The sequence below is a fragment of the Cyprinodon variegatus genome, unplaced genomic scaffold, assembly GCF_000732505.1.
Source record: "Cyprinodon variegatus isolate N-32 unplaced genomic scaffold, C_variegatus-1.0 Scaffold595, whole genome shotgun sequence".
In the NCBI taxonomy this organism is placed as follows: Eukaryota; Metazoa; Chordata; class Actinopteri; order Cyprinodontiformes; family Cyprinodontidae; genus Cyprinodon; species Cyprinodon variegatus.
In genome coordinates, this window is record NW_015151048.1 from 415,700 (window position 1) to 428,902 (window position 13,203).

General features: G+C 40.6%; 1 protein-coding gene across 4 annotated transcripts; it reads left to right on the plus strand.

Annotated features, from left to right (window-relative positions):
• Positions 1-1,122: 1,122 nt before the first annotated feature.
• On the plus strand, positions 1,123-8,198 carry LOC107096044 (galectin-3-like). 4 transcript variants are annotated; one of them, XM_015392530.1, is made up of 8 exons: positions 1,123-1,379; positions 2,364-2,428; positions 4,934-4,997; positions 6,618-6,749; positions 6,812-6,936; positions 7,128-7,216; positions 7,346-7,514; positions 7,631-8,198. In XM_015392530.1, the coding sequence occupies exons 2-8, from the start codon at positions 2,423-2,425 to the stop codon at positions 7,787-7,789; spliced, it is 744 nt and encodes a 247-aa protein (XP_015248016.1). In that variant the 5' UTR covers positions 1,123-1,379; positions 2,364-2,422; the 3' UTR covers positions 7,790-8,198. The 4 variants fall into 4 exon arrangements, with proteins under 4 accessions (XP_015248016.1, XP_015248014.1, XP_015248013.1 ...); XM_015392528.1 differs by having other exon boundaries at positions 1,128-1,379; positions 6,585-6,716; XM_015392527.1 differs by having other exon boundaries at positions 1,136-1,379; positions 6,585-6,771; positions 6,834-6,936.
• The last annotated feature ends 5,005 nt before the right edge of the window (positions 8,199-13,203 follow it).

Sequence of the window (13,203 nt, forward strand, 5' to 3'; positions counted from 1 at the left end):
ATAATTACCCCGTAACGCTATGGATGCATTCAAGCAAAGAAATTAACGGTTTAAACCAGAAATGTAAAAAAAGCAAAAATAACAAAACAAATGTACAAATAATCTAAGATGAAAAGCTCAGCGAATAGGAATCAGGTTAGAAAAGGGAAGATATGTTGAGACACTGTGAGAAGAAGAACGGAAACCCAAAAGGAGACGACCCAACAAAACTACGTAATACTAGGCAGCTGCTTAGGGCCCCGAGTTTCTGGGGCCGGTAGAAAATAAATCTTCTTTGAAATGAATTTAGTTTTTTTTGTCATCACTGACATTTATGAATATTTTGAAGTCAGTTTCTGCTGAAACTCTGGAAAGTCGATCTGCTTGTAATTAATTGGAATCTTGGAAATAAAAATGTGGTTGGGGAGTGTTGGCCTGGAGAGAAATATCAGCTGTGCTGCTGCCATCAACGCCTTTGTTTCTACATGTTCAAAGGGAGTTTTTCCTCTCCACTGTCGCTACAAGCATGCTTTGATTCAATCTGACTGGGTGACCTGGGGAACTGTAAAGTGCCTTAAGATGACATACTGTAATGTGAATTGGCGCTATAGAAATAAACTGAATTATTGGTTAGAGCAGAACACTTGTGCTCTGAGAAGGTTGAAAGTATCCGGTCGGATTCCTCACAGCTTCTACTCTGGTTCTCTGAGCAAAACCCTTAACCCCCAATGGCTCCCTGGGTGCTGCACGATGGCAGCCCACTGGGTGGGTTCAATGCACAGAGTGTCCTTTTGACAGTGTAATGACAATACAAAAGCTGAAAAAAAAAATTCAAAGCACAAGACTTAGTGCATATTTAACTCCACCCCCCCGACCCAGTGAAGCAGACTGGCATTGCTTTGGGGATCTACTGCAGGGGAAGAGGAGGTGAGTCATTGGCAGTGTGGTTTTGATGCCCTGTTCTCCGATTGTTCTCGGGTTCCTATGGCAACGCAGCAAAGCATGCATACCAACAGCTTCTGACAAAACCAGCTGAAATTCCAGTCAGAACAAAGCCTGACTCTGCAAACAAAAGCTGAGAAAAACTAAAGTTTGCACAGCAGCATTGAGCAACACACCCAAGACCAGGATGTGTCTGTTCTAACTATTATATTCTATCACATGTGTGAACGGAAATCTATTTAAATTCATCTACATATTGGGATCTAATTTCCTTTAGTGGATCTGAAATTTTAGTGATGAATCAAAGTTTCTTCAGGTTTGGTTTTGCTGTAGAAGAAACAAACGGTGAAGCTGTAGTTAGAGGAACATGTCTAAGCAGGAAAACAGGGTGTGTCTCTGCACTTCATAAAGGCGCTCATGTTTCACAACCTGACAGTCTGCAGTTCTCCTGCTAACAGGTACGTCTCTTTTCCTGTTTCTCACATCTAACTACCAGATCCACAAACAGACCAGCTAGTTCAGAGAAAACTTTAGTTTTTCTGATTTATAGAAAGACATAATGAATAGTTTTACTGAAATGATGTGGAGCAACTTTACTGTTTACAGCAGAAGGGAAAACAGAAAGAAAAGAGAAGGCGATTGATGGGTTAAGCTTTAAAAGAAGATGGTTAACCAATAAAACCCGGTGTTCTAAACCAATTAAAACGATGTGCAAAGATACCTACGCTAATGAAAGTGGAAATAGAATAAAACACACAGAACCAGAACAACTAAAAGCTTAAATCTGGTTCTCTGAACATCGAAGTTTAACCTGAACGGTCTGAGGAAGCTGGACAGGCTTCAGAGTGACTGTAGCTGCTGCTGCCTGAACATTTAGGTGTTTATATTTAACAACTGTTTGCTCTGTTTCACATAAAGACAGACTGCTCTATACTTCATGTTTCCGAGCTGTGTTTGAACGCACCATGATCAGATGGAAATGTGTTTGGCTTAATATATATATATCATATAGACATACATGTAAATCGTTTAATATGGCCTGAAAAGCAAACGGGTGTTTATCTCAGACATGTCCAAAGTGGGACCTCGATGGCCACCGTCCTGCAGGTTTGGGAGGTTTCCCTGCTTCAGCACAGCTGGTTTCCACTGACAGCTGATTAACAAGCTTCAGCTGCTGAAGCAGAGAAACATTGAAACCCTGCAGGATACTGACCCTATCTGGCTGCTTTAGCTGAAGCAGGCGTTGTTATTTCCCTCTACACCGACCACAGAGGTGGCATTACTTCCGCCTGTGCCCCAAAACACAACAAAACACCAAAGTGTTCTGATTGTTCTGAGGGTCCAGAACGCATCAGGTTGAGATTGATTATGATGTTTTTTTTCAATCATAATTTATGAAAACTCATTTTTAAATGAATAACTAGAAAATGTTTTCTTCTCAGCTGTTGGATTTTTTTCACTTCCTGCTTCTAGTTGGACTTCAGTTCACAGCAGAAGCACGATGGATGTAAGTCTGATTAATTCATTTATTATGATTGTTTTGCATTTTTTTGTTGTTTTCTCCCACCATCAGTGGAATGACCCCCCCCACCATGCTATGGTAACAACCATACCATGCATATTGCTTTAGGTTAATAGACTATATTAATTAGAAGATTTATGCTTCCAAAAAATGCTTTTTTTTTTTGTTTAGAACTAGATTACTGAACATAGTGGTGGTAAATCGCTGCACAGATTATTTCACAATCATGTTTGTGTTCAACTTGCCCTCTATGTTCAGAAAGAAAGGAAATTGGGAGGAAAATAAAAGGTTTGTGGCTTAAGAAAGTTTGCAGCTGATTATACAGCAATGAGGAAATTACTGAAATATTGGGAGTTAAATATTAAAAGGCCAAAAGGACGTCTGGTTGTCAACTTTTCACGATGTGAAATGGAGAGGATGGAGGATTTAAACTCACCCAAGTAAAGAACAAAGCAAGCAGAAATCTCTGGAATTCATCAAACCACCTGATCAAGCATGAAATAAAACTTCAGATTAGTATCAAACCAAAGCTGCATGTTTTATTAATCACTGGTTCGGCTCAACGTTTCGCATATTTCATTTAATAGCGGTTTAATGTCCTGTTGTTCCAAGCTTCATGCTCATCAACAAAGCAATTTATGCTGACATCTATTGTTTTAGGGATTTTAATTTGTTGAAATAAATAATTATAAAACCATCTAATCTATGTATGCATAGTATTCTGAAGATTCTTTGTTTCATATTATTTGCATTTATAGCAATTAAGATACACATGATGAGTGTGATGAAAACCTGCAAACCGATTCATATTCTCTCCTTCCTTTAAATGGGCGATTCCTCAGGCTAAACTGGTTTCACTGTGAACTCCCACAGCTTGTTAAGCAAATGCTTCCACAGATTAAAGCACTGGGCTTAGGACAAAAAAACAACACAACAACAAAAAATACTTAGTTGAGCAAATTGTGCAAAATAACAATTAAAAAATAAAAATTAGATTTATTGTTCCTGCAATGCAGATCTATTAGAATCTGTCCTTAAATTCCAGCCAAACCCATTTCCACAGTAACAGATAAAAACCTTTAGATAAATCAAACATTACCGCCACATATCTGACTCTATAACCACTAAAATAACTATTTTCATTCGTTTCAGACGGAACTATTCACAGACTGGATTATATTAAACTGAACTTCCAATGCTGATGAAGGTTCTCAGTCATCCAGGTCATAGTCATTCTGTAAAAATTCAAAAAATATTTTTCCAATGCACTTCCAATATTCACCACTGCTTGGCGCCATTTCCCTTTGTCCTCTGATCACGGAGCAGTCAGCTTGCTGTGACCTACAATGCATCATGGGATACCCAAGGTTATGTAGAATACACCGGACCTAAGCTCAAGTTAAAAAGATTAAATGAAATATTCTTTATTTTATCATCAGTTATTGTACGTTCCACTTTGGACAAATATCAATACTTCTGACTGAGAGAAACTCATTGTCAGACAAAATGCAGAAAGAGGTACACAAGTCAAAAACACTGGTGTAGTGGATGAAAAATTAGAGGACTCGAAATTCCCACAATGCACCTTACAAAAGATCTTATTGGTATGATTCCCTGGCTCATTCTTTGTGTATGTGCTTTTACCAAGTATAGAGAAGGTTTTTTACTGAACCACAAATAAGCCTTAAATAACATTACAACTACAAAAAGAAGATCATCCATGGTCAAAAGAAGATCATCCATGGTCAAAAGAAGATCATCCATGGTCACTAGACGAGCGGATGCATCCCAGAATGCTTTCAGAGCTCTTCTTGCAAAGCATCATGAGATTTATCGTCACAGCGACCCGCTGTTGGGTAGCAAACATACCCAATATACAAAAATAGGGCAGGCTCAGTGCGGGGAGGCGGAGTTACGTGACCCAATTTAGGGGTTGAGGTGGACGTTTGGATGCAGCCCAGACCCTCAACTAGCAACTGCAGCTAAGCTCAGGGCTTCGTCAGAATGTCTGCCCTAATCACTGTATAGTGGTTACGCCATTTTAAACGAGTGTCTGAACATCTAGTGGATGAAAAACGTAGTGGACTCCAAATTTTCCACAATGCACCCTGAAAAGATGAGCAGATATGTCCTAGAAAGCTTTGCAAGATGCTTTGCAAGAGCTCCTTGCAAAGCATTATGGGATTTGATCATGCCAATGCAAATGATTAGATGACAACTGGGAATATGAGAGGTTCAGGACAAGTCCTCTTTAAAAACTATCTAACAGTACTATAAATAAAGAAACATGTTTCACAAGATCAAATTAGATTAAGTTTATGTATATAGCAAACCTTCACAATAATATAATCCATTAATGATGGATTAAATGAAAATTCTTTCAAATCAAACTTGGACACTGTTGGAGAAATATAGAAATCATGAGCAATTGACCTGTTTTAATAGCTTAATAGCTTTATATATTAACAGATGCTCCACATGTCTTCACAGCTTGCAGATGCTCTGGGTGATAATCAGTCAGCGGGTCCTTGGCCCAGCAATCCAGCCTGGCCAGGTAAAGGCATTGCACTTTTCCTTGTTTGTATTCATGTCTAAGATTATACTTCCTCCACTATATGACTGTCGGATGCTCCAGCAATGGCTTGTTGTACCATCATCCTATTGGACGGCAGCTTGATGAAGAAAACCTAAAACTGGTCTCTATGCAGTCTCAGAAATGTTAACTGTATTAAGAAGTAAATGCATCTGAGATTATTCCTGCCTTTAATCATTTTTACTCCGTATGTAAGACGATGAGTTCTTTAGGAACCAGGAGGTAAAATGGAGTATGTTGGTCCTTGAAGTACCTGACAGACCTTCATGACATTTCTGGACAGTACCTCCAGATGATGAAGTCCGGACCATGTCCACTACTTCTACTGGACCCAGTCACTTATTAGTCCCACTGCTCATTTGTTGAGAATAAGTAAAAATCCCAGAATGCCTCTGTAGTGGGAAAAAAGTATTCAACCATTCATCCTAGTTAAATAAACGGAGATCGATGGATTTCACTCAGGCGGCACATTTATTCATATCTTTGCAAAGAGAGAACAGTTCATCATAGAGTCCTTATGGCAGCATTCTGCTCTGTTCTGCAAGAGCAGCGTTCGTTCCTCCTTACTTACAGCAACGGAAAATAGTCAGAGTCAAAACAAATTACAGACACTTTGGTTAAACAGTAGCATGTTATGAATAAACCTGAGAAAGAATCTGGATTTTTATGGGAAGAAGGTTTGTCTGGTTTACAAACACCATCCTGGAGAGAATGGTGCGGCCTTGAGAGAGAGAAACAGACTGAGTGAAAACTTTTATAGTGAGTAAATAGAAAAAATTTATATATAATAGAAGAGAAATAAAAATTTCTGACAACAGCCTCACGCTATGATTTGACTGTTGACTGGAGCCATCTTTGAATTCCTGCCAGTCAGTGGTAGCAACCCCACAGACGCCATGCTTCACCAAGGAAATCTCCCATGGATTAGTTTATCACATCTTACAGGATTTTCAAGTTTTTCTTAAATTTCAATGTTGATGTCTTGAAATTGTTTTTATTATTCATTTATTTATTTTTTTTAGTGAGAGAAAAAATATTATTATGGTTTAATATTTTGAATATATCTGGACGGTGGTCAAAATTCAGTTTAAAAATTGTTTTCATATTAAGAATAATGGGGATTTTTCTTCTTTTTTTGTGGCTGCATTATTTTGTGAAATTGTTCCAAAAAAGTTAAAAAACTCAACACCCTATGGAACGCGTTCACCCCTTTGGTATGGGGTTCGATTTCAAACAACCCCCATTCCAAAGGGGGGGACCCGTTCGTCTGTTTCAATTTGCAAGTTTTCTAAACTAAAACCAGGCTTTGTTGGGCTGCTGGATAAAACCTGGAACTAAACGCTATTTCTGACATTTTGAATTGAAAAAACTTCCCTGGATGGAAGAGAAAGGTCTTCAAACTTGAAAACAAAGTCCAGAGGATTGATTTTAACTCTTTTGAATGACTCTGACCTGGATGACTGGGAATTTTCACCAGTACTTGAGAAATTGGTTTCATAGATAAAAGTAAATTGACTATTGAAGATGAATGATGGAATTATGACACAGGTCAGCCTGCTCCCAACCCCACCTGGCCCGGTGGTCAGCCTGCTTCCAACCCCGCCTGGCCCGGCGGTCAGCCTGCTTCCAACCCCGCCTGGCCCGGCGGTCAGCCTGCTTCCAACCCCGCCTGGCCCGGCGGTCAGCCTGCTTCCAACCCAACGTGGCCTGGAGGTCCATCCGGAGGTAATAGTATGTGGCCAGTCAGCCTGCTTCCAACCCAACGTGGCCTGGAGGTCCATCCGGAGGTAATAGTATGTGGCCAGGGAACCCCAGTCAACCCAGTGGACCTGGTGGATATGGACCAGGACCTGCACCTGGACCTGGACCAGCTAATCCATCCAAGCCCCAAAAGAAATTGGTGAGAAACCCAAAAACCAATTAAAAGGAGTACTGTATCAGAGAAATACGCAAAGAAAGATAAATCTCTTAACTGAAGAAGCCTCTTGGATAAGAGACGAAACATCTTCTAGAAAACTTCTTGTCCAGTTGCATAAACTGAACTTTTCAATTATGCTTTAATTGCTTTTAATCTTGTTTACCTTTTATCAGGTGGTTCCCTATGACGAGTTGCTGCCGCACGGAGTCTACGACAAACTACTGATCACAATCACTGGGACCGTAAAACCCAATGCTGATAAGTCAGTAGATATCAGATGTCAACATTTTTCTCATCAGCAGACATGTTTTTTACTTGAAAATGATGTCAGATAAATAATGTCAGATCAAGAAAACAATTTTCAGCTCTTTGCATCTTTGTTGTCGCGCAGGTTTACTGTGAACTTGTCAACACCCAAGGATGTTGCCTTTCACTTCAATCCTCGCTTTAATGACTACGGCCAAAAAGTTCTCGTCAGGAATACATGCGTCAACAATATTTGGGGCAAAGAGGAGAGGGAAGTTCAGAAGTTTCCCTTTGTCCCGGGTCAGCCGTTCCAGGTCAGGCACAACAAGTTTTACCTTTCTAATATGTTGGAGACTAAAGGGTCTGAGAAGGCTGTGTCTTTAGGGCAACGGTCTAGCTCACTAACCTGTTGTAATTTTTCTTTTTGCAGATGAAGATATTGTGCACCAACAAAGAATTTAGGGTGGCTGTTAACAACAGCCATCTTTTGGCCTACCAACACCGGGTAAAGGAACTGCAATCCATCAATAAACTCTCCATCCTTTATGACGTCACCTTGTCAGGTGTTGAAGTTGAGAAATTGCCTTGACACCTTTGCTACTGATCTACGAAACACCTACTAAGAGATTGGAAAAACTAAAACAGTTCATGACAACTAAAATTTTAGGAAGGATTTGCTTAGACCTAAAGTTCAACAAGCTTCTTTGGCAGATCTAAATCAGTTATCAGTCAATCTACAGCCGAGGATGACAAAATATTATTAGAAAGTCAGATGAATATTGTTCCCAGATATCATTGGTAGGCATTCAGTGGTAATCTCCAATAACATCCAGAGGGGGTATTTCTGTTTCTTTCAGATAATTGCTTTGAGTATAATCTATAATCAATGAACAGGTCATATTTTCTGTTTCTTTGCATGTAGTTTGACATTATAACACCTTACTTCTATTACTGATGAAATCAGATGTAATTTGTCTTGTACTGAATAAATGGAAGCTCCCAAACTGCTGCTGTTCAGTGTCTAATTTTAGACGTTCACTTTTGACCTTGTGTCCCATATGTGGGGTTTCACATTTTTGTGAAAAAGAAGAGAGCATCACAAACTTCCAAATAAAGAAGAAGAATCAACTTTGCCATTACATTGTTACAAGTACCAAGCAATGTAACGCATTCTGCATTTAACCCATTCAGTGTGGGGATTAAATGTGCAGTAGGAAATCTTTTCTAACACATTTTTTACCATGTGGCTTAACGATCTGCCCACAGTCACTTAGCAAGCAGTGAAATAGAAGGTCTGGAAGTGAAACGTACACTATAGGTTCCTGACGTCAATCAATTCCAGGCTACCGTCGCCGGGTCAGGTTCGGTCACTCTATCCCCGCAGCCCACTGCAGTGTGTCGCAGTGAGCTTGTCGCAGGTATGACGTAGATATTTTTGATTTATGCCCAGTTTTAAAGCGTGGTCTGCTATATGCTATTTGACGCCACAATGCAAGAGGGACAATCACGAACTAGCTAGGATTGTGGGTGTCCATGTGTCGGTTTGATGAGCTTGTTCACCGTCTACAACCCCTCATCCAACGCCGGATGACACACAGTTGACCCGTGAATGTTCCTGAAAGACTGGCCGTGGCACTGTGTTTTTTGGCTTTGGGTGCAAACCAACAGACCGTCGCACAGAGCTGCAGACTACCGTCCTGTAAAGTGTCTGGGATAGTGTCCGAGGTGTGCCCAGCGTTGTTGACAGCGCTAAAGCCAGAGTTTCTGCCATTAGGTACAAGAAATACGCATAGTGTAGAGCGAATGTAGATTTGACCAATTGACACAGCCTGTGGTAACCTACAATTTTGGGGAGGTGCACCAGAGTGTCTGCGGAAGGGGGGGGGGACATATCTGCGTTAACTACGAGGGTTGTGCTTTGATTCCAGAGGATGGAAGCTCAATGCCCTAACCACTAGGCCACCACTCCAAGCTAAAGTTCATCTAGATCAGGGGTCTCCAACCAGTTCCAGAAAGGTCTTCTTTCCAACAAAGCAGTGGCACACCAGACTCCAGTCATCTCATCAACTGAGAGCAGTCTGAACATGATGACTTGATGAGATGACTGGAATCTGGTGTGCCATTGCTTGGATGGAAAGAAAACCTGCAGCCACACGGCCCTTTCTGGAACCGGTTTGAGACCCCTGATCTGGGTGAAATATTAAACGGGTTGTTAGTTCAACTTTCTTTAGATGCTGAAAAACTTTCAAAAACTTTTCAAACAAACATTAATATATTTTAGATTCATTGCACACTAACTGAAATATTTCAGGTCTTTTATTGTCTTCATACGGATGATTTTGGCATACAGCTCTTGAAAACCCAAACCCTTCTCCCCAGTCTTCCTCCAGACTCTGGCACCTTGATTTCCAAATGACGTGTAATACTGAGCAACAGTCCAGAGCTGCTTCTCTGTAGCCCAGGTCAGGCGCCTCTGCCGCTGTTTCTGGTTCTAAAGTGGCTTGACCTGAGGAATGCGGCACCTGTAGCCCATTTCCCACACACACCTGTGCACGGTGGCTCTGGATGTTTCTACTCCAGAGTCAGTCCACTGCTTCCGCAGGTCCCCCAAGGTCTGGAATCGAACCTTCTCCACAATCTTCCTCAGGGTCCGGTCTCCTCTTCTCATTGTGCAGCATTTTCTGCCACACGCTTTCCTTCCCACAGACTTCCCACTGAGGTGCCTTGATACAGCGCTTTGCGAACAGCCTTTACGTTCAGAAATAACTTTCTGCGTCAACGACGGCCTTCTGGACAGCAGTCAGGACGGCAGTCTGACCCATGATTGGGGTTCTGAGTGATGAACCAGGCTGGGAGTTTTAAAGGCATCAGGAATCTTTTGCAGGTGTTAAAAGTTAATTTGTTGATTCAGGTGATTAGGTGCATAGCTCAGCTTTAGAGACCTTTATCATGATATGCTAATTTTGTGAGATAGGAATTTGGGGTTTTCCTGAAATATTTCAGTTAGTTTGCAATGAATCTAAAATATGATGGAAAATAATGAACTTTTTCACAATATGCTAATATTTTGACAAGGACCTGTACTTTGCCACACCTCCAGCTTTCTGTCGATTGAGAGGGGGAAAAATACATCCCCGTCTTTTCTATTAAAAGGCTCAAAGTGGCTGTTTCTGCTGACGCAGTGCTCAGTGAAACCATCAGGATAGGCCACTCACTGTCAGGATGTGTGCGTCTGGGCCCTCCCTCAGTCATTCATGGGGGGACTCAGACTAGAGCTGCTGCTTCGCCACATCAAGAGGAGAAAGTGGAGGCGGTTCTGGTGTAGGTACCAGATCTGTTCGGGCCCTGCGCATGCTAGTGACGTTAAACTATACGAGTGGCTGAATGTTACCACAATGACATAAAACATTGTGGTTGCCCAGACAATGGTGACATAACGCAGCACCTGTGGGCCGAGTCAGGAGCATCTGTAGTGTTAGCATGTCTGACCGCAGTTTTACCTGATTGATAAAAAAATGAAAAAATAGGTTTATGGTCAAGAAATAACTGCAAGACCATGATATAAAGGGGGAGAGCTGGGAATTGCTGTGGCTAGCTGTGCTCAGTAGCAAACAGATTAGCCTATTTTAGCGCAGACAGTTACCCGTATGAAGATACACGACTTTTAACTTTGTGTCAAAAACCGTTAATTTTCTACAAGTAGAATAACTTTTGTTTCTTTGTCTAAAATCTGTACGGAAGTCATTTTAAAGATGTTCTAATTGTCCTCCTCTGCCCACAGACCTTAAAAAGAAGAAGCACTGAAACTTACTGCATTACCTGCGTCCAGAGCTCAGTCTGGACGCAATCATGCTTGGTCTTGCCTTCAAGACTTAGCATGATTGTTTTTTACTTTAGGTCGCCAAAGAAATATAAAATAAAAGCAATAATAGGTAATAAAAGTTAAGAATCCTTAAAAAACTGGTGGAATATAGTTTGAGTCTGAGTGTGTTGCCATATGGTGATGTCATCACCAGCAAGGCCCCAAGGAGATCTGGTACCTACACCGTCATCTGGTAAGGATTTCTCCTGGACGCTTACTTCATGAGGTGTGCAAGTCAAATCCGACCGGGAGGAGACCCAGAGGAAGACCCAGAACACGCTGGAGGGACTTGTGCTGAGTTCAATGTCAGGGGCTGCATGCTCTAAAGGCCAAATTCGTAGGCCGATTACGTCATAGCGGGGCGCCAAGGTCTGTTGGGATGGCAAGACTCCTATGTGGCCGACAAATGCATCCTTCTTTTTGCTCGTTTTCAAGGGCGGGACCCGGTGTATCCTACGCATCCTTGGGTATCCCATGATTCTTTGCAAGTCCAAGCAAGCTGGTTGCTCCATGATCAGAGGAAAAAGGTACTTGGCATCAAACAGTGGTGAATATTGGAAGTGCAGTTTAATATAATACTAGTCTGCGAATAGTTCCGTCTGAAATGAGAGACAATCATTGTTTTAATAGTTATGGAGTGGCGGTAATGTTTGATTTATCTAAAGGTTTCTATCTGTCCCTGTGTAAATGGGTCTGGCTGACATTTAAAGACAGATTCTAATATTTTTGTAATGTGGGGACTATAAATATGATGTTATTATCATCCAGAACAGCAGTGGGAAGTAATGGAGAGCTATTGCCACTGGATGATTTAAATCATGAATATGATGCCTAATTCTCATCCCAGGAATCCATCCATCCATTTTCTGTCACACTTATCCTAAGCAGGGTCATGGGGGTGCAGGTGTCTATCTCCAGCTGTCTACAGATGAGAGGCGGGGTTCACCCTGGACAGGTCGCCAGTCCATCGCAGGGCAACATGGAGACAAACAGGGCAAACAGCCATTCACACACACCCACACCTAAGGAGGATGTAGAGCAGCCAATTAACCTAACAGTCATCTTTTTGGACTGTTGGAGGAAGCCGGAGTACCTGGAGAGAACCCACCCATGCTCAGGGAGAACATGCAAAGTGCATGCAGGGCTGGGAGTTGAACCCAAAACCTTCTTCCTGCAAGGCAGCAGTGCCACCCACTGTTCCACTGAGCAGCCCCCATCTCAGGGAAATGGACAAAATATAAATTACAACCCAAAATCAGTGATCTATTTAGTTCAAGGTTGCCTCAGTAAAATTCCATTTCCTAAACTTAAACATAAATTCACTGAAGAATTGATATAATATACCAAAAATGCAAAATATCTTAAGAAAAGTATCACAAATATATTATTTCCTAATCCAATTAAACGACTTTAGCTTTTAAAAGAATCCTTCAAATATGATATCCATGCATTGAGAACCAAATATCTTAAATATGATATTCTGCCTAAATATTAATTTTAGAACTTTAAATGACATTTATCCTTCCGACCAGTTCATATGCTCCAGATTTAAATTCACTGTAGACAAATGTTGTCTATGTGAGCAAGAAGACGAATTAACTGAATATTTTTTTATTGTAGTAAAACCCAACATTTTTATCCTCAGTTCATAACTGGTTGCTCTATAAATACTAAAACATAACTTTTCTCTCTCTGTTGGCAATGAAATTTGAAATTATTGCCCACGATAAACTAATACAATTTTTAATTAATGGTATAATTATTATGGTCAAAATTTTCATACACTAATATCTGCATGCTTCATACATTTCTTTTAAATCTATTACGGTATATTAAACATTTCCTTAATCTTCTTAAATTCCACCTCGTGTAATTTATTTCTATTTGACACTTTTGAAAATCTAATATAACATTTTCTATTTAGTTTTCCTCACACTGATCACATTTTCATTAAGTGTTTTCTTAAAAAGTGAACCCTTTAGTGTGTCTAAATCTTAACCTTGTTATCACCCTTTCCTCCTTGCTCTTCCTTCTCCCATCTTTTATTTCCTAACTGATTTTTTGATCCTATAAAACCATTTCCCTTTACTCTGTCTATCCGTTCGTTTCTGCCATTCGTTCCTAAATTTGTTTGATAAAAC